At 50.7% G+C, this 22,173-nt stretch overlaps 1 protein-coding gene, 1 long non-coding RNA gene and 1 pseudogene across 4 annotated transcripts in view; 2 read left to right on the forward strand and 1 right to left on the reverse strand.

The window, feature by feature from the left end:
- Macrod1 (mono-ADP ribosylhydrolase 1) overlaps positions 1–7,480 on the reverse strand; it is a 142,093-nt gene extending 134,613 nt beyond the window's left edge. The window contains exon 1 of one of the 3 annotated variants that reach the window (XM_074048267.1): positions 7,054–7,454. In XM_074048267.1, coding sequence (XP_073904368.1) covers positions 7,054–7,351 — 298 coding nt within the window. In that variant the 5' untranslated portion in view covers positions 7,352–7,454. Of the gene's footprint in view, positions 1–7,053 lie in introns of all 3 variants that reach the window. The other 2 variants (XM_074048273.1, XM_074048276.1) reach the window with 2 other exon arrangements.
- On the forward strand, positions 6,332–12,715 carry LOC141413937 (uncharacterized). Its single transcript, XR_012438975.1, has 2 exons — positions 6,332–6,853; positions 10,782–12,715. It is a non-coding gene; the product is annotated as an uncharacterized lncRNA (long non-coding RNA).
- Positions 12,716–19,276: 6,561 nt separating this feature from the next.
- LOC109683254 (large ribosomal subunit protein eL18 pseudogene) lies at positions 19,277–20,222 on the forward strand (annotated as a pseudogene).
- Positions 20,223–22,173: the final 1,951 nt, after the last annotated feature.

A 22,173-nucleotide genomic window follows, 5' to 3' on the forward strand; every position in this document is an offset into this window, starting at 1 on the left:
TCCCTCCCTAATCTCCTCCTAACTACCCACCTCCTCAAACAGCCAGGTAGTTTCCTACCTTTGCACCTGCTGTACCCCCTGCCTGGGATGCTACTCTTCAAGCCTCCTCCTCACTGCCCCTCCCCGCTTCTCTGCCTCATGCAGAGCTAGGGGATCCCTGTCTTGGTTTAAGTGTATTCCTTGCTCCACCTTGGTCTGTTGGCCTCTAAGTCCTGTGAGGGACCCTGTCCTGTTTATCAGCCGATTCCCACCTCCAGCACAGTGGGAAGTGTCAGTAAATGAATGAGTTGAAACCTAGACAGCAAGGGTGAGTTTGCTATGAGAGTGGTCTCTCCCAGACAGATGGACACAGAGTCCTGAGGCAAGAGGGAGCATTTGATAGAGAAAGGGGGTACTAAATAACTGGAAGTTGGGGTGCAGAGGAAGGGAAAGGCCAGAAAAGGGGGGAGCAGGCCACTTTTCTTCAGTCAGTACAGTTCTCTCATCTCCAGAAGAGGAACAAGGCAGGCCCTCCATAGTGCCTGGCCTGAGGACCCACGAGAAAGGTGGCACACCCCCCACACCTGCTCCTTCCCAAGTGAACTAAGACCCAGAGAAAAGAACACAAAGCAAGATACAAACTGGAACCAGGTGTGGTGGTAATGCCTGTAAACCCAGAACTCAGAAGGCAGAGGCAGGAGGATTTCAAGTTTGAAGCCATTCTGAGCTACACATCAAGATCTTGTCCCAAAAAAAAAAAAAACAAAGTGACACAATTCGGAAGGCAAACCTATTTTTACAACTGGAGGGCAGCTCCGGTAGAGAAGCTTTTAAAATTATTTGAGTACCCAAATTGGTCATCTTATGTGATTATAACCAAAGACACCCCTTAAGCCTGAGTTACAGGCCCAGCACCCCGAGGAACGGGTCCAGGTATCCAGGGACACCTCAGGCCCTGCAGCAGACATCACCTGGCAGATGTCACCACCTTGTTTTAGAGAAGAGGCAGAAGCTGGGTGCCGGTGGCTCAAGCCTGTAATCCTAGCTACTCAGGAGGCAGAGATCAGGAGGATTCAGGTTCAAAGCCAGCTCTGGGCAAATAGTTTAGAAGACCCTATCTTGAAAACTCCCATCACAAAAAAAAAAAAAAAAAAAAGGCTGATGGAGTGGCTCAAGGTGTAGGTCCTAAGTTCAAACCACAGCACCACAAAAAAAAAAAAAAAAGTGCACCCCATCACATGGAGTGAAAGGAACCTGAGCGGGGCTGTCCTCCCCTGTAAGGTGGCCTGGCTGGTGACCACAGTCTGCATGCCACCCACTCACCACAAAAGTTGGCAGTGCTTCCTGGAAACAGCATCGGGTTCTGCCACCAAGGGTGCTGACCTTGGGGACATGTCAGCCTGTCCCTGCCAGTGCCAGGCCCCCGCGTGCACACGTCAAAGGGCCAGCATGCCAGGCACTGTTTGTTTCCAGACGAGGTTGTTTGTCTGGAGGAGTTCCATGATGCACTGGCCAGATTTATAGGGGAAGCAAAAGCCAACCATGATCCCTCTCCATTTGGAGGACCATGGGCCAGCTGGGTTCATCACCCCAGCTTCCTTGCAGGGGCCTGTACCCCAGGCCCACTTCCATCCCTCTGCAAGAAGCACCCAGAGCCCTAGGCTGGGCACAGACCCCACTCCTCCTTCTGCCAGAAAGACAGATGCAGACTTAAAACACAAGCATGCTTTATTTTTTTTATAAAAGATGTAAAACATACATTTTCATTTTCTTTTCATTTTTGAAGAAGCGAGAGTGTTTCACAGCTCACTGAGACAGGTGTTGAAAAAAGACGTTTGCAGTAAATTTTGATGGGGAAGCCTGACCCCAGACGAAGCTTCCAGCAGCTTGCGGGCACGAAAGCTGGGCAGGAGGAAGTAGGCTCCGCCAGACCCATAAAGCGTGGGCAAACGGGAATTCAATGATGTGTTTTAAGAAGTGTCTTTATGGCACTTCGCGAGGCGGTGTTCGGAGAGGTGACGGTGGGCTGGGTGCCGAGGGTCCTGCTTTCTGCAGAATGCTGGGTGGGCAGGGCTGATAAGGCTGGATGCCCAGACCCTGGCAGCAGAGCATTAATCACCTGTGCCCACCGTCGCCAGGAGCAGGGGCTCACCAAAGCCCACGGCATGAGCAACGGGACAGGGCACGAGGCACCTCCGAGCTTTTCCCCTCACTTCCACCTGCATGGGACATGCTATGTCCTCAGACAGGGGATGCACCCCTCCAGTTGCTAGGTGTGCCTGGAAAACGTGTCAGCCCAGCAGTCACATTAGACACAGCAGCACTCCTGGTGACACCCCAGCCCAGAGTGATCTGTATGCTAGCCCCACCTCAAACCACCAGAGAGAAAATGAGATTGAGGATGTGAAGAGGCAGTCGCCAGCCCTGGGGACATGTCTGCAAGAGCCCAGGGGCACCCAGCACAGAGCAGAGAGGATGTGGGCCTGGGAGGTGGGGAGGAAGGGTGGTCACCAGGACCACTGCAGGTCATGGCTCCAGTGTGATCCCAGCAAAATAGCAGGTGCTCCTAGGCCCACCTCACAGGTGAGGAAAAGAGGCTCAGAGAGAGTGGGGCACAGGGACAGTGGCACTCAGGGAGTGTGGGTCACAGACAGCAGGACTCAGGGGCAGTGGGACTCAGGGAGAGGGGCTCAGGAAGTGTGTCGCAGTGCCCAGAACCAAAAACAAACATCCAGTGTAGGGTGGATCCAGGAGAAGTCAAGGCCAGGTTCCTCCTATAGTGACAGCCCCTAGAATCCCCAAAGGCCCCACCTGAAGTCCCCTCACCCCAACTGCCTTTCAATGTGACCATCTCTTCTGAAATACTACATGGGGGATAATGTGGTACCCCAGAACTGAGGGATGAAGCAGACAAGTTAGCCTGAATGCCTTCTGGCCAGGAAGATCTGGCCCAATGGGATTTACTTACCTGGAGGAAAAATGGGCCCAGAGAAGGGGGTGAGCAGCTTGGAGGTAGAGAAAACACTGAGCTGTGAGAAGGGGCATCTCATACCCGGGCCCTGAACAGAGGGAAATCTGAGCAACCAGGTAGAGGAGGAGACTCTTGGTGGGTGGGCTGATCCCTTCCCAGGCAGGGATGCTTGCCCACCTGCATGGGATCAGCTCCCCAAATTACTAAGTAGGGACTGGAGACATGGCTCAAGCGGTACAGCACCCGCTTTGCAAGCATGAAGCCCTGAATTCAAACCCCAGTCCTACAAAAGAATTAAAAAAAAAATCACTGAGTGGGTTCGATGGATGAGGACACACGCTGCTGGGCAGCCCTAAGACTATGATTTGCCTTCCATGTGGCTTTCACTTAGGGAGAAGAGGCCTTGCCCAAGTATTCATGACCTTTCCCATTAACTAACTGCACAGGGACCTCTGGCCTATACATCAGTCTCTCTTGAGTTTGGTCACGTGTGCCAGTCTTTGAGAAAGGATCATCCCAGACAGACAACTGTTTGGAGGCCTAGCTAGGTATGTATCACTGACAGAAATGAGAGAATATGTTTATCAAAAACAAGTATAAGAATGGCCAGAGCAGCTTGATCCACAGAAACACAAGCCTGGCACCAGTGGCTCACGCCTGTAATCCTAGCTACTCGGGAGGCAGAGATCAGGAGGATCGTGGTTCAAAGCAAGCCCGGCCAAATAGTTCATGAGACCCTATTTCAAAAAAACCCATCACAAAAAAAAGGGCTGGCAGAGTGGATCAGTGTAGACCCTGAGTTCAAACCCCAGTACCGCAAAAAGAAAAAAAAAAAAAGAAAGAAACATATATGTCCATCTACAGGAGAATGGGTACACAAAACAGTCATATGATGGAATACTACACAGTAGTTAAGGAGCACAGACTATTGTAATGTACACAAATTGCAATGCGCACAAATTGCATAGATATACAGCAAAAGGATTCGAGGCATGGCTCAAGTGGTAGAGCACCTGCCTTGCCAACTCAAAGCCCTGAGTTCAAATTCCACCATCCAAAAAAAAAAAGTAAAAGGAGTTGGACACAGTTTCTATTAAATTCAACAAGAGGCAAAACAAGCTGGGCACCAGTGGCTCATGCCTGTACTCCTAGCTACTCAGGAGGCAGAGATCAGGAGGATCAAGGTTTGAGGCCAGCCTGGGCAAACAGTTTTCAAGATACAATCTCAAAAAATACCCAACACAAAAAAGGGCTGGCAGAGTGCCTGCTTAGAAAGCATGAAGCCCTGAGTTCAAACCCTAGTGCTGCCAAAAAAAAAAAAAAGAAGAAGCAAGACAGACAGGAGAGTGATGGCTTCTAGGGGTGCAAATTGGAGGTGGCTTCTTCTGGATGCACAGAAAGCAATGTGCTACCTACTGGCCAGAGGACCAGGTGACAGGCAGGTATGCTGTACTCCTAAAAGCTGTACACTGTGTAATTCACCTCAGCTCAAAGCGCAACTTGAATGTAATGAAAGTGCAGAGGACATCAGGGACCATGGTTCTGAGCCAGGCAGAGACAGAGTTCACTGGGACAGCCCCCCTGACCTCCCCCAGGAGGTGCTTGGAGGTGGAGGGGCTGGAGTTCTGGTTCAGCAGGGGTCATGCAAGGACCTGGGTTCTGCATCACCCTAATTTCCCTCTCCTGGAGTGCAGCCCAGACTCCACGAATGAATTCTAAGTCCTAGAAGACAGGGGGAGAGGCGGTGTGAGACCTGAAGGCTAGGTCTCAGAAAGTCCCTGCAGCTTCCATCTTGGTCCTCTTCGTCTCTTGCCCATGGGTCCTGTGCTCTGGGGGACACCAGTGCTATGTCCTGAGGGCCCTCAAGCAGCCCTGTGGGGGTCCCCAGCTCCAGAGAGTAAGCCACCCAGGCAAGACTTCCTCCAGCCTCCAATGCACCCTGGCTGACCTCATCAGGGACCCTAGGCCAAAAGTGACAGCTCAGCTACTCCCAGACTCCTGACCCTCAGAGGCCAGAGCTAACAAGACTGCCGTCCCAAGTCACAAAGGTTTGAGAACACTTCTCATACAGTAGTAAATACCTAAAACACACAAAGGCTCCATCTTACCCCCAGGTCACTGCCCAACACCTGCTGTGGGTATTATGCTTGAGTGAGTGCTGGTGTTTCTGGGGCAAAGGGACTAGAGTGGGTGGTGGTGGGAGCCCCCCCCACCAGCTGAGCTCTGTCCCCTAAGCCTGACCAGTTGTCACTCACTAGTGGGCCAGGAATGCCCTTCCCCAGGCAGCCCCTCCTCCTCAGGCCTTAGTCATTAGTCAGGCCACCTGCCCTGGAGGCATTCTCTGATCTTCCCCACTCAGCAGGCCAACTGCCCGAACTTCTTTTTTTTTTTTTGGCAGTACTGGGGTTTGATTGAACTTAGGGCCTTGCACTTGTTAGGCAGGCGCTCTACTGTTTGTACGCCTCCAGACCTTTGTGCTCTGGTTATTTTGGACTTTTTGCCAGGTCCAGGGCTGACCTAACCTCAATCCTCCTATTTATGCTTCCCAGTGCAGCTGGGATGACACACACTGCACCCAATTATTGGTTAAGATGGAGGTCTCATGAGCTTTTCACCCAGGCTGGCCTTGAACTGCGATCCTCCCGATCTGCCTCCTGAGTAGCTAGGATCACAGGCATGAGGCCACTGTCCAGCTGCCATAGTTTCTTCACAGCCCCGAGACCCCACAGTTGTCCTCCACACGTCCCTCACTGACACTAGCTGCAAATTTAAATATGCTAAATGAGTGGTGGGAAGTTCCAGCTGTGTGGTTTCTCACTGTGGAGAGAAACCACAGTGACAGCACAGCAGCTTGGGACACTCCCTCTCCCCACCCCAATCCACTTCCTCAGGCACTGGGTAGAAGGAGGGCTGGACCCTAGAAACTGCAGCAGAGCCTACAACAGGAGCCCGGCCCCGTTTCCCTGCTTCTCCCACCATTCTGGCTTGCTGGTCTCGGATGGAGTGGGGGAAGGGGTTTCCCTGTAGGGACAGTGACTCCCGTTGTGAGGGGTCTCTGCCATCTCCCACTTCCTACCCTGAGAAGTGGTGTTAGGGGATCGGGGCTGAGGATATGACAGGTTCTGTCTGTTCTAAGAGTAACATCAGGTGTTTTGGACCCCAAAGCAGGTAATGCAGTTCAAATGTCAGAAAACACATCATTTTCATTTCTGCTACAGTCACCAGTCCCAAAATTGGCATCTTCCATTACTCCCAAGTCCCCGCCAGCCAGACGCCTGCCCAGTCCCGAAGTCCCGCCCACCAGCAGCCCAGCCAATGAGCCGCCCTCCCAGAGCTTTTGAAAGGGGATCGGGCAGAGCCAGAGCCACAGGAGCCCGCAGGCCCTGAAGGGCAGGGGCAGCTGGGCGCCACACAGGGCTATTTGGGGCTCGGCAGGTCCCCTCCTGTCCTTCCCAGTTCAGGACTAGTGACATGGCCCAGGTCTCATGCCTGTCCATGAGGGAAAATGGTCTGATTCTTGGGACAGCCGTTCTCACAGGCACAACGTCCTATCTCCACCTGCTCCCCAGTCATCTAACCTCTGTCCCCAAGAATGAGACAGAGAAGGCTGGCCCGAAACCAGCGATGAGGGCAAAAGGGCACCAGACCACGTGCCCAGGGAGGATTGGGGTGGGGACAGGGCAGGCTGCCCAGGAAAGCCACTCTGTGGAGCTAGCTGACCTATCCCGGGGTGGGCCACCCGCCCCAGAGCTGCCACTCACGCCTCAAATGCCACCACTTGAGAACCACACTAGGCCAAGTCCAGGGAGGTATGGATCCAAACTCCATCTCTGCCAAACTTGCTGAGTGACCTTGGCGAAGTGGGCCTCAGTTTCCCTTCTGCGCAATGGAATAAGGTCACAGGTAATCTCTGGGGGTGCCCTGTGACCCAAGACATGGTCTGGATGAAACCTGGGGGGAAAGCCTGGGCACAGAACGAGGGGGCGTGGCTGGGGGGTTGAGGGGTCCGTCTCAGGGTCTCAACTTCCCCAAGTCTCGAGGGGTGTTCTGTCCAGCCGGGGAGACCCACGTGGGCCGCCTGTGCCCCTCGCGCTTACACTTACATTTTGCCTCCTTCCAATCGGTGGAGGTGTTCAGGTTCACCTTCGCCGCCATGGCCAGGGGGGCCCAGGTGCGCACCCCGGCTCTTCGCCCCACCGCTGCCGTCCCCCACGCCCCAACTCCCGCTGGGGTCAACGCGCGGGGGCTGTAAGCGCTGAGGGACGCCCGGGGACCGCACGCACTGCCGCGGGTCCGAGTGGCACCCGCCGAGGGGCTGGGCCGGGGGCGCGGGGCGACCAGCAGCTGCCCCGCCGCGCGCAGCAGTGCCAGGCGGCCGGACACCCGACCCTGCAGAGGCATGGGCAGGCGGCGCAGGGCGAGTCCCGCCCACTTGGACTCCGACTAGGGTGCTCGGGAGAGGCTCCCCCTTGTTTACTCCGGGACAGAGTGGCGCGTGCCAGCCGGTGGCGACCTGCTTAGAACCGGTGGGCGGCGCAGCCAGAAAGCCCGGCCGCTGGGCACCCTGGAACTTGTAGTCCCGGCCGCCGCCTGGGCCCACGCATTTGTATGCACACGTGCGCGCCCCGCCTCCTCCAGCCCCGCCCCCTCCAGCCCCGCCCCCGCGGTGCCAGCACAGCTAACTTTTTACTGGTCCCAATGGCCTGCTGCAGCCCAGGGCTCCCGTGCCCCGTGCCCCCGGGGGCTCCCACGGTGCTGAGTGTTTTGCAACTGGAGGGACCCGGGCTTGTCTCACCACGACTGGTCCAGTGCCGCCCCCACACCCCACCCGGCTCCCCATTGGGCAACCCATCCTGTCCCCGGCCCCCAGGAGCGGCGGGTTCCAGCCATGACAGGTGCCCAGAACGGGTATGTCCGGTTCGGCGACTTCTCCCAGGTGGCGGGGGCCTCTATCCCCAAAAGCCCCAGAGGTGGGGCGCGGCTGGAACCGATTCCAAGTGGAAATGGTGGAATTTGAAGACAGAAAACTAGTTGTTCAGGGGCGTTCTCCGGTGAAAGAACTGGGGTGATTTTTTTTCTTTACATTTTCCCTGATTTTTTGCAAACTATGACTACTGATTTTTTAATAGACATTTTAATATTTTTCTGTGCTTTAAGATTTTTTTGGTTTTTTGGAGGTACTGGGGTTTGAACTCAGGGCCTCACGCTTGCTAGGCAGACGCTGTACCACTTGAGCCACTCCACCAGCCCCTTTTTTTGTGTGCTGTGTATTTTCGAGATAGGATCTCATGAACTCGTTGCCCGGGGCTGGCTTTGAGCCAAGATCCTTCTGATCTCTGCCTCCTGAGTAGCTAGGATTCCAGGCGTGAAGCCATCAGCACGACTGGGCTTTGAGGTTTTTTTGTTTGTTTGTTTTTTTTTTTTAGTAAGTACAGTAATAGATATATTTCAGGGCTGCGGTGTGGCTCAGTGGTGGAGTGCTTACTTAGTATATGCTAGACTCAAGGTTTGATCCCAGCATGGGGAAAGGAGGGGATTCAACACCTGGCAATGAGGAGCCAGGGCTCTAGAGAAAGTTCTAGAACTAGTTTTGCCACCCTGGAGTTCACTGGACCCTGGACACTGCTGCTTCCTGTGCTGTGGAAGGACTGAGGGAGGACCTGGAGAGTGGGGGCTGGCTGGTTGCAAACCTGCCCCTGTGACAGTCAGTCTGGGTGGACATCGGCTCACCTTGCACTTCAGACAGTGAATCAGCCTGGGGGAGAGTCAGCGCAGACCCTGGCAGGGAGGTGGACAGTGAGCAGTCCTGCCAGAGAGAGGGCTGGAGTAGATCAGAAGCTAGGGGTGATGGAGGAAGGGCCAACCACACCACTACACCCCAGAACACCACCACCCCAGCAAACCTGCCCCCTGTCCCAAAAAGATCAGCAGGAAGCTGAGGACAGGGTGTCAGCCCTCAGGCCAAGCTCCACTCACAAGTGCAGCATCACCACAGCTCAGCAGTGCAAGGACAGCAGCCACCAGGTGCAAGGTGGCTGAGCTCAGCTCCCATCCTTAGCTCCCAGCAGCCTCTCAAGGAAGCACTGAACTACCCCATGGGGTGGCCCAAGGTCAAGACCACAGAGGGGCAGGGCCTCACCCCCTTGTCCAGGTCTGTTGTCCCCTTCTGTGGTCTGGTAAGGGTTTATATGTCTCCTCCAGCCATATGTCAGCTTCGTACCCTCTCTTTCTTTTTTCTGGGGCTCAACTCCTACCTCCACCTCCCAGGCAGCTGGGATTACAGGGATGATCCACCAGACCCAGCTAGGAAGCAGAGAGAATGTCTTCACAGAATTTTTAAAAAGTGACATTTTGCCAGGTGCTGAAGGTGTGTGTGTGTTGGGGCATTACAGGCATAGGGATTCTAAGAAGCAAAGACATGGAAGTTTCTGGAATACTGAGTCCTCCAGTGGGGCTGTGTCAGCTGAGGGGTTTTAATGTTGAAGAGGGGCTTTCATGCAGAGAAAAGCTACTTACTGCTGCTTGTGTTTAAATTAATACTGTATTTATTAAATGTATAAATTTTAAAAGAATTAGTTTTCTTCAACATCCAAGTGCAACTTGCAAATCTAGTTTTCTATTTATAAATCTAATTTTTTATAAAACTAAGAACAATTGCCTCACTATTCTTTGATTAATATTTAATTAACTCATAAGTTCAGCAGATTAAATTCTTCTAAGAATGAATGCCAATTATAAACTTAGGTAATTAAATTTCCTAATAGATTTTAAACTCTGCTTCACAGTGTTGAAATACAGTAGTTGGCCCTCAGACACCTCACACTGCAACAGAAGAGACACGCACAGAACGAGCACATTGTTTTTCCTGATCATTTGAGCCACTCTTGTACACTAGTAAGACTGAACTTAAAAATGTGGCAGTAGCCAGGTGCCTGTGGCTCACAGCTGTAATCCCAGCTACTGCGGAGACAGAGATCAGGAGGATCATGGTTCAAAGTCAGCCCAGGCAAATAGTTCTCAGACCCAATCCCAAAAATACCCAACACACACACACACACACACACACACACACACACACACACACACACACAGGGCTGGCAGAGTGGCTCAAGTGGTAAAATGCCTGCCTAGCAAGTGTGAGGCCCTGAGTTCAAACCCCGGTACTGCCAAAAAAAAGAAAAAACTGGCAATGGAGCTGGAGGCATGACTCAAGCAGTAGAGTACATGCCACAAGCTTGAAACCCTGAGTTCAAATCCCAGTACTGCCTATTTTTGTGGTACTGGAGCTTGAATCAGGGCCTTCACCTTGAGCCACTCCACCAGCCCTATTTTTGTGATGGGTTTTTTCGAGATAGGGTCTCATGAACTATTTGTCCAGACTGGCTTCGAATTGTGATCCTCCTGATCTCTGCCTCCTGAGTAACTAGGATTATAGGCGTGAGCCACAAGCACCTGACTTGCCGAAAATTTTCTTTAAATGTGACAGTGGAGCACGTGCAGGAGGCCTTGGGTTTGATCCTCAGCACTGCAGAAACAAAAATTTGTAAATGTGGCAAATGAGTTCTCTGAATTTAGGTTCTCTTATACTGCCATAGTTCTCTATCACTATGTAAGAAACCACTGAAAATTTACTGATTAAAATTGTCCCAGCAACTTAGGCTGGGACAAGCTGAATTGTTCATCAGCTGGGGTCTCCTGGGTCACCCCTGCACTGTGGCCTATGGTCATCTCCCAGCCCCACAGAGGTCCAACCTGGCTTCTCTCCTGTGGCTGGCGGCTGGCTGGCAGCAGAGACCCTTGTTCATCTCCACCTGGCCTCTCTGTCTTCCAGGTCATGAAGCCACCAGGGAGCCAGTCCACCTTCTCTGCAGGGCTGAAGTTGCAGTGAGAAGCAGGACCACTGTACAACGTGGTTTTCCTGCTGCTGGTGTGCAATTTAAGACCAGAACTTGGACTGAAGGCATGGCTTATGTACTACCACACCCACCTTGCAAGCACAAGGGCCTGAGTTCAAACCCCAGTACCAGCAGTCCAGCACAGGACCCAGGAGAATTCTACCCCTGGAAGGGACCACAAACTCACTTCTCTCTCAAGGACCTTACGTTAAAGCCCAATGTAGCCTGGCATGGTGAAGCACGTCTATAATCTCAGCTCTTGGGAGACTAAGGCAGGAGGATCACAAGTTCAAGACCAGCCTGGACTGCATAACAAGACCCTGTGTTTTTTTGGGGGGAAGGGGAAAAACCGGGGCTTGAACTCAGGGCCTACCCCTTAAGCCTGGGGCTGGCTTTGAACTGTGATCCTCCTGACCTCTGCCTCCTCATTAGCTAGGATTACAGGCGTGAGCCATTGGCACCTGGCAAGACCCTGCTTTTTTGTTTTTGTTTTTTTTAAATGCCCAATACATCACTATCTCCTGAGTCTTTCACGTGTCAGCCCCACTCCCCTTTTGCCATCGTTCTACTTCTCGTTACCTCATCAAGAAGAGTAGCTTACATCCCTCCGCCTGCCCCCCTCCCTCCCCATCCCATCCCTCCCGGGTCCTCAGAATGTCTGCTGTGGCTGCTGACAGCTTTGCATCCCACCCCCTTCCCAGTGGTGATAACCTGTGTTACTTTATCACCTGCCTACAGTTCATTTTACTGTCTGTTCCAGTGGCCATATTGTATAGTCATTATGTTGAGAGGTGTGTAAGGGCAGGTGGATGATGAGGTATTAAATGTCCAGAGCTTGTAGCTATAAACCATGAGCCTGGGTGGCACAAGATGCCCCTCCTCTCTCAGGTTCCCCATGGTAGGGAAGAAGGGGTATGGGGACCCGTCGGCACCTGGGAATGGCTGGTATGTCATATAGTGGGACAGCCAGGTCCAAAATGTTCTTATCCCACACTGCCTCCCCAGAAGGGTTTCAGGGAGCCTCAGTGGACCAGGAATGAGCTAGCAGAGGAGGTGTCACTGCCCAGCTCTGACTTCAGAGAAGGCCTGAGAAGAAGGTGGTTACTCAGGGGACACCTGAATTATGTACTCCTTTAAAAGGAATATTTATTGCCACCACACTCAAAATCATAGATATAAAGTAAAAATGAGGCCAGGGACATAGTCCAGTGGTAGAGCGCTCGCCTGGCATTCTCAAGGCCCTGGGTTTGATCCTCAGCACTGAGAATAAAGAAGAATGAGAGGTGGTGAAGTTACAATGAGGCCAGTATTAAGTAAAAAGCCTTCCTGTTCCGTAAGCGCCTCTAGCAAATTGAACCTAAAGAGGGGGGTAAAGGGAGCCCCCCAATTCTAGCCAGTTGGTCAGAAGTATGAGAGACCCTGGATGTGTTACTGATTAGGAGTGGGCTGTAACCCAGTGTTCCTGATCTCCTTATGAGAAGAAATACGGACACACAGACACAGAGATGCACGGACAGAGGAACCACCAAGCGAACCGCCAAGTGAAAACACAGCCAGAGGTGCCACCTAGGAGCCCAGGAGAGAGGCTTCAGAAGAAACCAGTCCTGCTGACATCTTGACCTTGGACTTCTGGCTTCCAGAACTGGGAGAAAATACCTTTCTCTTGTTTAAGTCCCATCCCCATGGTAGTTGTCACGGCAGGCCTGGCCGACTCTCCAGCTCCCCATTCCCAATGCACAGAGGCAATTTAGCCCTGGCTATGGATCCTTCCAGACTTTTTCCATGAATATATAATCATATATGGAGATTTACATGCATAATTTGTTTTCATAAGAATAATATTTGGCCATACACTGTGTTCCCCAGCCACTATGATTTCTTTATTTTTTTCTTCACTCATAACACGTCTGCACCAATTGTGTGGGGTTTTTTTCCCCAATTCAACACCAGTTGAGTGTCCTACAATGCAATCCAACCCAGGAGATCTAACAGACTACACAGAGGTAGCATCAGATCCCACAAATTAAGGGCACAGTACACAAGACCACCCCTACCTCCACCAACACTTGGCCTCCTGTACTGTTTCTGGTTTTTGAGGTTTCTTTGGCAGTACTGGGGTCTAAACTCAGGGCCTCATGCTTGCTAGACTTGCTAGGCAGGCGCTCTACCACTTAAGCTACTTCACCGGCCCCCCTCGCTACTTCTGACCACCTGACTATAAATCAGGGCTCCCCATGACCCCCTCCTCAGGCTCAGTAATTTACTAGGACAGCTCACAGAACCTGGGAATGCAGTCCACTCAGAAGTCAGAAACAGAGGTAAGAGTTCCCCAGGACCAGGTTTGGGGTGGGGCTGGGGAGTGCTGAAAGGGCTTCCCAGCCTGGAGCCTCTGGACCCCGTTGGCTAGGTTTTTATGGAGGCTTTGTTCAAAGCTATGCTGGATTAAGATATTCACCATTGGTGATCAAGTCAATCTGAGGTGGTGGTGGAGAGAGGATGAAAAATCCCAAGCCTCCCATCATGTGATTGGTTCCCCAGGCTACCAGTCCTCCAAGCGTCTCCTATTAGCGTGAATAGATGTGGTGGAGAAGGGGCTTACTATGAGTACAAGAAGAAGCCTGGGTCCCTGTCACTCAGCAAATTATAGAGGTTTTAAGGAACTCTTCAGTGACAGGAACCAAGAATGGAGACCAAATAAACACTTCTTTTGTATTGCAATATCACAACAACCACTGCCTTCTTTCATTCCACCCTTTTCAGGGCACAGCCATGTCTATCAGAATATCTTTTCCCACAGTCACTAATATTCCATCCCATGGTACATGACATCACACCGTGCTTTCCAGTATCTGCTGCAGTAGGGCCAGTGGATGTTTTCCATTCTTTCTACTGCCCCAAGCAGGGCTTCAGTATGTATCCTGTGTCACCAAGGTAGAGTCACCTGCGGGGTAAATTCCGCAGTGTAGTTTGCATAGACAATGCTAAGTGTACCTACCTCTCGACAACTTGTAAAAGGGCCCTTCTTTTTACTTAGTTTTTTTAATTTTTGGTGGTACCTCATGCTTGCTAGGCAGGCACTCTACCACTTGATCCATGCCTGCAGCCCAAGACAGGACCCCTCTATGTCTTAGCATTTCTCAAGAAATGTAATTCCAGCTATTCAGGAAGTAGAGGTAGGAGGATGCTAAATCAAGACCAGCCTGGGCAAAAAGAACCCATCTCAAGTGGGGTGGGGGAGGATCTTTGAGGGTGCCCCAGGCAAAAAAAAAACCAAAAACCTATCTAAGGAGGGGACAGGGATATGGGGGAGAAAGATAGAAGGGATGAACTTAACTGATATATATTGTAAGCACTTTTGTAAACGTCAAAATTTACCTCCCAGTATGACAATAATAAAAAAAAAAAAAAAAAAAAACCCTGCGGGGCATGGGTGGCTCATGCCCCAGCTTACTCAGGAGGCAGAGATCAAGAGGATTGAGGTTTGAAGCCAGCCCAGGCAAATAGCTTGAGAGACCCTATCTCGAAAAACCCTTCACAAAATAGGACTGGTGGAGTGGCTCAAGAAGTATACCCCGAATTCAAACCCCAGTACCTCAAGGAAAGAAAAAAAAAACTTATCTGAAAAATAGCAAGCAGGCACGGCTCAAGTGTTACAGTGCCCGCTTAGCAAGCACAGGCCCTGAGTTTAAACCCCAGTACCACCCAAAAAATTTTTTCAATTAAAAAAAAAAAACAGGACTGGTGGAGTGGTTCAAGCAGTAGAGCTCCTGCCTAGCAAGTGCAAGGCCCTGAGTTCAAGCCCCAGTACCAGCAACATACACACACACACACCAGGGCTGGGATCCTCAAATGGTAGAGCACCAGCATGAGGCCCTGGGTTCAATCCCCAGTATGAGGTGGGGGGGGAGCAGGACAGATTATATATACATATATATGCAGCACAGGGAGTGGTGAAGACCTCTAGAGAGAAGGTCAGAGGGACCTTCTAGAAGAGGCTGAGGGACCCACAGAGGGGTCCCTCTGTCATCCAACAAGCACTTACTAAGCATTGACCACATCTCAGGCCCCACACTGAGGTGGTGAATTTAAAAATTATGATGAAATCAACATCCAAAGAGCCATCGGGAAACAGAGCTTGGGCACAATTCCAGCTGAGCTTTGGTTACCTCCACCCTTTGACCTTAGACATCTACAACTGACACAGCATTAGGCAGCAGGTCGGGCAAGCTGGTGGCTGAGAGCAGGCTTAGATGTCGATGGGGAAGCACATCCCGGCCTGCTGACATCTGCAGAGTGGCTTGTGCCATATAGCCAGCTCTTGCGGACTGTGAAAAATGACAGCCCTGGTCTGACCATCCAAGGCCAAGAACTCCCCCGTCTGATGTGTGGGAAGACTTGATGACACACAGCCCAGAGTCCTGAAGTTAGTGGCACGTTAACCCAGTTTTCCCAAGATCCACAGACACCCAACAAAAACTTGCGCCTGCCCAGTCTCCTGTATGGAGAGGCACTTTTGCTTTGCTTTTACCCTGCTTAAGTCTCCTCTGTGTCCATCCTCAAATTCTTTCTCCAAAAAGACTAAGTGACCCAAATCCAATGACATAAGCACTTATCAACTAAGGACTTGAAAATTACATGGGCCCAGAAGCCAGAGGCATACCTATCGAGGGCTTATCAGACTGCCTGTGTTTCTGGTTTTCGTGTGCTGGGGATTAGACCCAAGGCCTCAAGTGTGCTGAGCATGTGTTTACCCTTGGGTACACCCTCGTCCCTAGTTTAATCTTTTGTTTTTAAGGAGAGGTCTTGCTGTGTTAGGCAGGCCGATCTGGAGCTCCTGCTCTCAAGAAATCCTCCTGTTTCAGCCCCCAGAGCAACTGGGGCCACAGGCTTGTGCCAATATGCCTGACTCAGTTAATAGGTTTTTGGTTTTTTTTTTTTCTTTTTGTGGTGCTGGGATTTGAACTAGGCTTTGTATTTGCTAGGCAGGCCTCCAGCTGTTTTTGCTTTATTTTTGAGTGGAGTCTTGCTTGTGTTTTTACCCCGGGGTGGGGGGACTAGCTTTGGACAACAATCCTACCAGTGCTTACTCTGTAGCTGGTATGACAGGTGTGTACCACCACACCCGGCTTATTGATTGAGATGGCAGGGGATGCTCCTCACTAACTTATTGCCTTGAACTGCTTGTTTTGTCTTGTTTTTGGTGGTGCTGGGGTTTGAACTCAGGGCTTTGTGCTTGTTAAGCAGGTACATGATCACTTGAGCCATACCCTCAGTTTACACCCCACACCTTTTTTTTTTTTTTTTTTGAGACAGGGTCTCACTATGTAGTTCACAAACTCACCATCCTGCCTCAGCTTCCTAAGTGCTGGGTTTGGGAACCAGGGCATCTCATTATTTCCTGCATCAGGGATTTGCTCAGAGCTCCTCCATGTGGCCTCTACAAGGCTCACTGGGGTGAGCCAGAGGGCCCAAGACAGCCAGCCAGCTTCCCTCAAGTGCCTTGGAGTCTGGGAACAGCTGGCTCTCCACCTGGCTAGCTTGGGCTTGGGTTGTCATGGTGGCCTAAGAGCAGTCAAAAGTGAGTGTCCCAAATCCTGGCATGGAGGTATGCACCTATAATCCCAGCACACAAGAGACAGAGGCAGAAGAATAGTGAGACTGAGGCCAGCCTGGGCTATATAACAAGAACCTGCCTCAACAACAACTAACCCACCCCTCCCCCCCAAAAAGGAGTGTCTCCCCAAAACAGGAAGTGGAAGCTACCAGCTTTGTAAGGTTTGGAGCAAGGTAGTCCCAAACCCCATGTAGCTCAAGGGAAGGGGTCATAAGACTCCCACCACCTTGCAGTAAGAAGGGGTAAATGAATGTATACCACCTCTCATCTCCATGGCAACCCTTGACATTCTTCTCTTGGCATTGGATGTCACATTATGTACTGTGGTCAATTCCAGGCTGTTGTCATGTAGCAAGCCTCGCTCTCAAACTCTGAGCTCAGATGTATGAGAAATGTCACTTTTTACATACCTCAACCTCAACTCTGTTGACATTTGGGGCCACATAATTGTGGGGAGACATCCTGGCACTATAGGGATCCAGCGGCATCCCTGGTCACTAGAGCTCAAACACAAACCAACTCAGTTGTGACAACCAGAAATATCTCCATGATGGATGTGCACATGCCTCTGGTTCTAGCCACACATGAGGCTGAGGCTGGAGGATTGGTTGGGCATGAGTTAGAGACCAGCTTAGGCCACTTAGTGAGGCCCACATCAAAACAAAAAAAATAAAGTGAGCCCGGGTGCCGGTGGCTCACGCCTGTAATCCTAGCTACTCAGGAGGCAGAGATCAGGAGGATTGCAATTCGAAGCCAACCCCAGGTGAATAGTTCTCAGGACCCTATCTTAAAAAAACCCAGTGCAGAAAGGGATGGCAGAGTGGCTCAAGGTGAAAGCCCTGAGTTCAAACTCCAATACCTCAAATAAATAAATAAGTAAAGTGAGCAAAAAGTGTTCAAGACATAGCTGACTGTCAGCCAGGGGCATGATTGCCTCTGGTTGAGAGCACCTTTTTTTTTTTGGCAGCACTGGAATTTGAACTCAGGTCTCACACTTACTAAGCAGGTGCTCTACCACTTAAGCCTATACCCTATCCAGCTGTCAGGAAAATTTATCTTAGAAAATCAGGGCCCCTTCCCATTCAGGTGGTCATATCTGGGAGGTGGCATGGGTCACTAAACAGTAGGGAGCTGTCTGTCCCATCTGGCCTGCCTGATGTCAAGGCCCTCACTGGCCTCACCATGGTGGTCACCTGGAGAAAAGAAGCTCCCTCCCTACCCCAACCCCACTATTCACTCAGGACACAACTTGGAAGCACAGGCTGAGGACCCTCGCAGAGTGTCCCACAAAATTGTCTCTCCTGACTGACCAGCAGCTTTTCCCCTTTGCAGTCAGGGGTGGGGCAGTTGAGGGTATGCAGAAGTCCTCACCAGCTTTCAAGAATTTGCTGATGGTATACATGTGAGTTTTGAAAAAAAAAGTCAAGGAAGCCAGGTGTGGAGGTACACTTCTGTAATCCCAGTACTCAGGGGCATGCTGAGGCCAGCTGGGCTACATAGGGAAACACTGTCTTAAAAAAAAGAAAAAAAGAGTCAATGATGCCTTTGGCTTTCTGATAGAAGCACTAGGAGGTAGTAATGCCATAGACAAGTGGGAAGAAAAGGGAGGTCTGATCTGAACAAGTGGAAAAGTCTGTTAGCCATCCAGGAGTAGATATCCCGGGGCAGCTGGACAGACAGGCTGGAACTTGAGTGTGAGCTCTGAGCTGGAGCTGCAATTCAGGATGCCGCTCAAGATGGTATTTATAGCCATGAGACCAGCTGAGACGGGTAGCGAGGTCCTGGACTGGGCTTGGGGCTGTCTGATTAATAATTATTAGATAATAATTACCCTTGCTCTAGTTCTTAGAGCATCTGGCACAGTGCCCGGCTCTCCATGTAAGTTCACAGAATCAAACAGATTTCTTCTTCTCTTTTCTTTCTTTCCTTTTTCTTTTCCTTTTTTTTTTTTGTATTATTATTTTAATTGTACTCTGGTTTGAGTTCAGGGACTCACCCTTCCTAGGCAGGTGCTCTATCACCTGGGCCACATCACCTGGACCACATCCCCAACCCTTTTTGTTTTTAGAGTTTTTTTTTAATAGGGTCTCACTTTATGCCCAGGCTGGCCTAGACCACGATCCTCCTGTTTATGCTTCCTAAGTAGCTGGGATGGCCAGGCATGCACCACCATGCCCAGTGGTTGGTTGAGATGGGGGCTCACTGACTTTTTGCTTCGGCTGACCTTGAACAGCCAGCCTCCCAATCTCTGAGGCCTGAGTAGCTGGGATCTGTGTAAGCCACTGTGCCTGACCATTTCCTTTCTTTTCTTCTTCCTTCCTTCCTTCCTCCTCCTTCTTCACTTTATTTCCTTTGCCAACTTTCCCCACTTTTCAGGGTTCAGACTCTATCTTGGCAGAAGACCGAGGTGTTAGGGTCACTCAGATAAGTGGGAAATGTAACCACTGTCCAGGACTCTCTCAGAACCCCGAATGAAATCTTGTTTTCATTGCAGAAGGAAGCTGGGTTCTTAAATCCTCACTCCAGCAGAAGTCCTTCCAGAATTGTGAGCTGTCAGCCTCCCTCATCCCAAACACCCCCACCCCATCTATGCTGAACTTCGGTTACTTTTCTATCTGATATGGAGAGAACTTTAAAACTGGGCTTTGCCCCATGGAGAACTGGTCACGTTCATTGGTCCCTTCAGACTCTCACTTTTGGCAGCAACCATGGCTCAAGTTCACTCCATATACAGCCCACGCCCTTTGTCTCTCCCTGCAGAGCTAGCCGCTGGAATAGCAGCATGAATCACATGAATCACGCAGGGACTGTCGCGTGATGCACAAGCCAGGCTGCCTCTGTGGTGAGGCCACTATGTTCCAACCACCTGGGTAAGGGATGGGGACTCTGGCCAGCCCTTGCCTCTCTTCCTCCCAGTCCTCCCAAGGGCTCCGAGTTCCAGTGGTGTGAGAAGGCCAAGTAAATAGAACTGATAGGAGATGACTTTCCTGAGTTCTTAGAGGTGGCTTCCCAGTGACACTTGAGCTTTGGGGTCCCTCGATGTCACTTCTAAAGTCCCGCATCTTATTTTTTTTTCCTTTTTTGTATGTTTTATTTATTTTGTATTGTTAATTCATTTATTCACATGTGTATACATTGTTGGCTATCTCTCCCCTCTCCCCACACCTTATTTTTTGATGGTAAGTTTTCTTTTGGCAATGAGAGCTAGGACTGGAGGTGTGGCTCAAGCCATAGAGCACCTACTTTGCAAGTGTAGTCCCACACATAAAAAAAATAAAAAAAATACTCGCTTTTTCCCGACCTGGCTGAGCAGGAGGCGCCAGTTAGGCGCGAGGAGCCCAAGAGCCAGGACATCTACCTAAGGCTGTTGGTGAAGTTGCACAGGTTCCTGGCCAGACGGTCCAACTCCACCTTCAACCAGGTTGTTCATGAGTCGGACCAGCCGGCCGCCTCTCTCCCTCTCCTGTATGATCCGCAAGATGAAGCTTCCCGGTGGGGAGAACACGACAGCGGTCGGGACCATCACCGATGATGCGCGGGTCCTGCAGGTGCTCCAGCCGGGCCGCAGCCGCATCCTCGAGGCCCTGGATCCCCCACGGGCCGCGGCACCGTCCTGCTCTCCGGTCCCCGCAAGGCCCCGGGAACCACACACAGTCGCACCAAACCCTATGTGCGCTCCAAGGGCCGCAGGTACAAGCGCGCCGGAGGCCGACGTGCCAGCCGAGGCTACAAGAACCAACCCCAGATCTCATCCCATTATTAAAGATTTTGGAAGCCCAATAATAATAATAATAATAATAATACTCAAGATGTATCAGAGACCTAAACGTAAGACTGAAAGCTAATGAAGGGGGATAAAGGAGAATGTTGGAGGAGGTGAATTCAACTATGATATATTGTAAGAACTTTTGTAAATGTCACAATGTACCCCCAGTACAACAATGCTATGATTGAAAAAAAGAAAAGAGGCTGGTGGAGCCCGGTGCCAGTGGCTCACACCTCTAATTCTAGCAACTCTGGAGGCAGAGATCAGGAGGATTGAGATTCAATGCCAGCCTGGGCAAATAGTTGGTGAGACCCTATCTCGAAAATCCCTAACACAAAAAAGGCTGGTGGAGTGGCTCAAGGTGTAGGCTCTGAGTTCAAGCCCACTCACCAAAAAAAAAAAAAAAAAAAAAAAAAAACATTAAAGAGGGAGGACTCTTAAATTTTTATAAGCTTCAAGCTGGGGGCCAGTGGCTCATACCTGTAATCCTAACTACTTTGGAGGCTGAGATTGAGAGGATCGAGGTTCCAGACCAGACCAGACAAATAATTTAAGAGCTAATCTCCAAAATAGGCAGAGAAAAATGGAGGTATAGCTTAAGAGGTGTAGCACCTGCTTTGCAAGCACAAAACCCCAAGTTCAAACCCGCAGTCCCACCAAAAAAAAGAAAAAAAGTATAAATTTCATGTCTATCCCATGTGTATTATGTCATTTAATCTGCATAGCAAGCTTGGGGCATCATCAGCACTTCATCACCCCCACCTTGTAGACAAGGACACTACAGCACAGGCAAAACCTTCTTTAACTGTCTCAAAAACTTCCAAACTTGTTTCAACCTCAGGACCTTTGCACCTCTGTTGCCCTGTCTGGAGCCCTATCCTGTGATGTCTTTCTTGTCAATCCAGCTCTAAGAAGTCTTGACTAATCATGACCCTCTGCACCTTCCTTCCCTGCCTCTCATGTCACCTCCCTATGCCTGGCTTTTTTTTCATCTGTGTAGGGATGGAACCCACACCCTTGTGCAGGCCAGGCAAGTGCTCTGCCACTGAACTACACCCTAACTGCTGTCTTCTTTATAACACTTACCACTATTCATTCATTCATTCATTTATTCATTGGTACTGGGATTGAAGCCAGGGCCTCAAGCCTGCTAGGCAGGTGCTCTACCACTTAAGCCACTCCACCAGCCCCTTATTTTGTTTTTGAAACAGTTTCACAAACAATTGACTTCAAACTCCCAATCCTCTTGTCTCTGACTCCAAATTAGTTGGGATTACAGACATGCCCCACCACACCTGGCTACTCTAGAATTATCATCCTTTGTGCGTTCATTTTTAACAGATGTATGTTGTGCTCACCCTGTAGCCAGGCACATTCTTTACAAATTCTACATGCTTTACCTATCAAATCACTTAATCCTCAACTGAAGCAGAGAGAGCTTAAGCGAGTTGCATGAAATCACGTAGCTGATGAGTTTAGGTATCTTCTGACTCTCACATGAGAAAATAAGATCCATGGGAACAGAAGGTTCATCTGTGGGCTGCTAGAGCCTCTCTATCCAGAGTAGTGAGCCACACATAGTAGGACTATAAAAAAAGATGTGTGGGAGATCAGCCCAGGCCCACACAGAGGAAGGGACAGGACAGAAACAATGGGGAGAAGGCAGCAGGCCTGGAAGGGGCAGGTCTGGTATGGAGGCAGCAGAGTGTGACCTCCTAAGGAGTCTCACTGCTGTCAACTCTAACTCTGCAGCCACAGCAGCCAGAGGGGTCCTGTTGAAACCATGTCATGTCATATCACTTTTCTGCTCAAAACCTGCCACCCTATTCCCAATGACAACAGCCTCTGTCCCTGCAGGCCCTGACCCCTGCTTCCTTTCTGCCCATGCTCCTGGCTCCTGCCATTCTGGCCATCCCAGAGCCTTTGCACTTGCTGTTCCCTCTGCCTG

This window comes from Castor canadensis, chromosome 1 (genome assembly GCF_047511655.1).
Source record: "Castor canadensis chromosome 1, mCasCan1.hap1v2, whole genome shotgun sequence".
NCBI classification, from domain to species: Eukaryota; Metazoa; Chordata; class Mammalia; order Rodentia; family Castoridae; genus Castor; species Castor canadensis.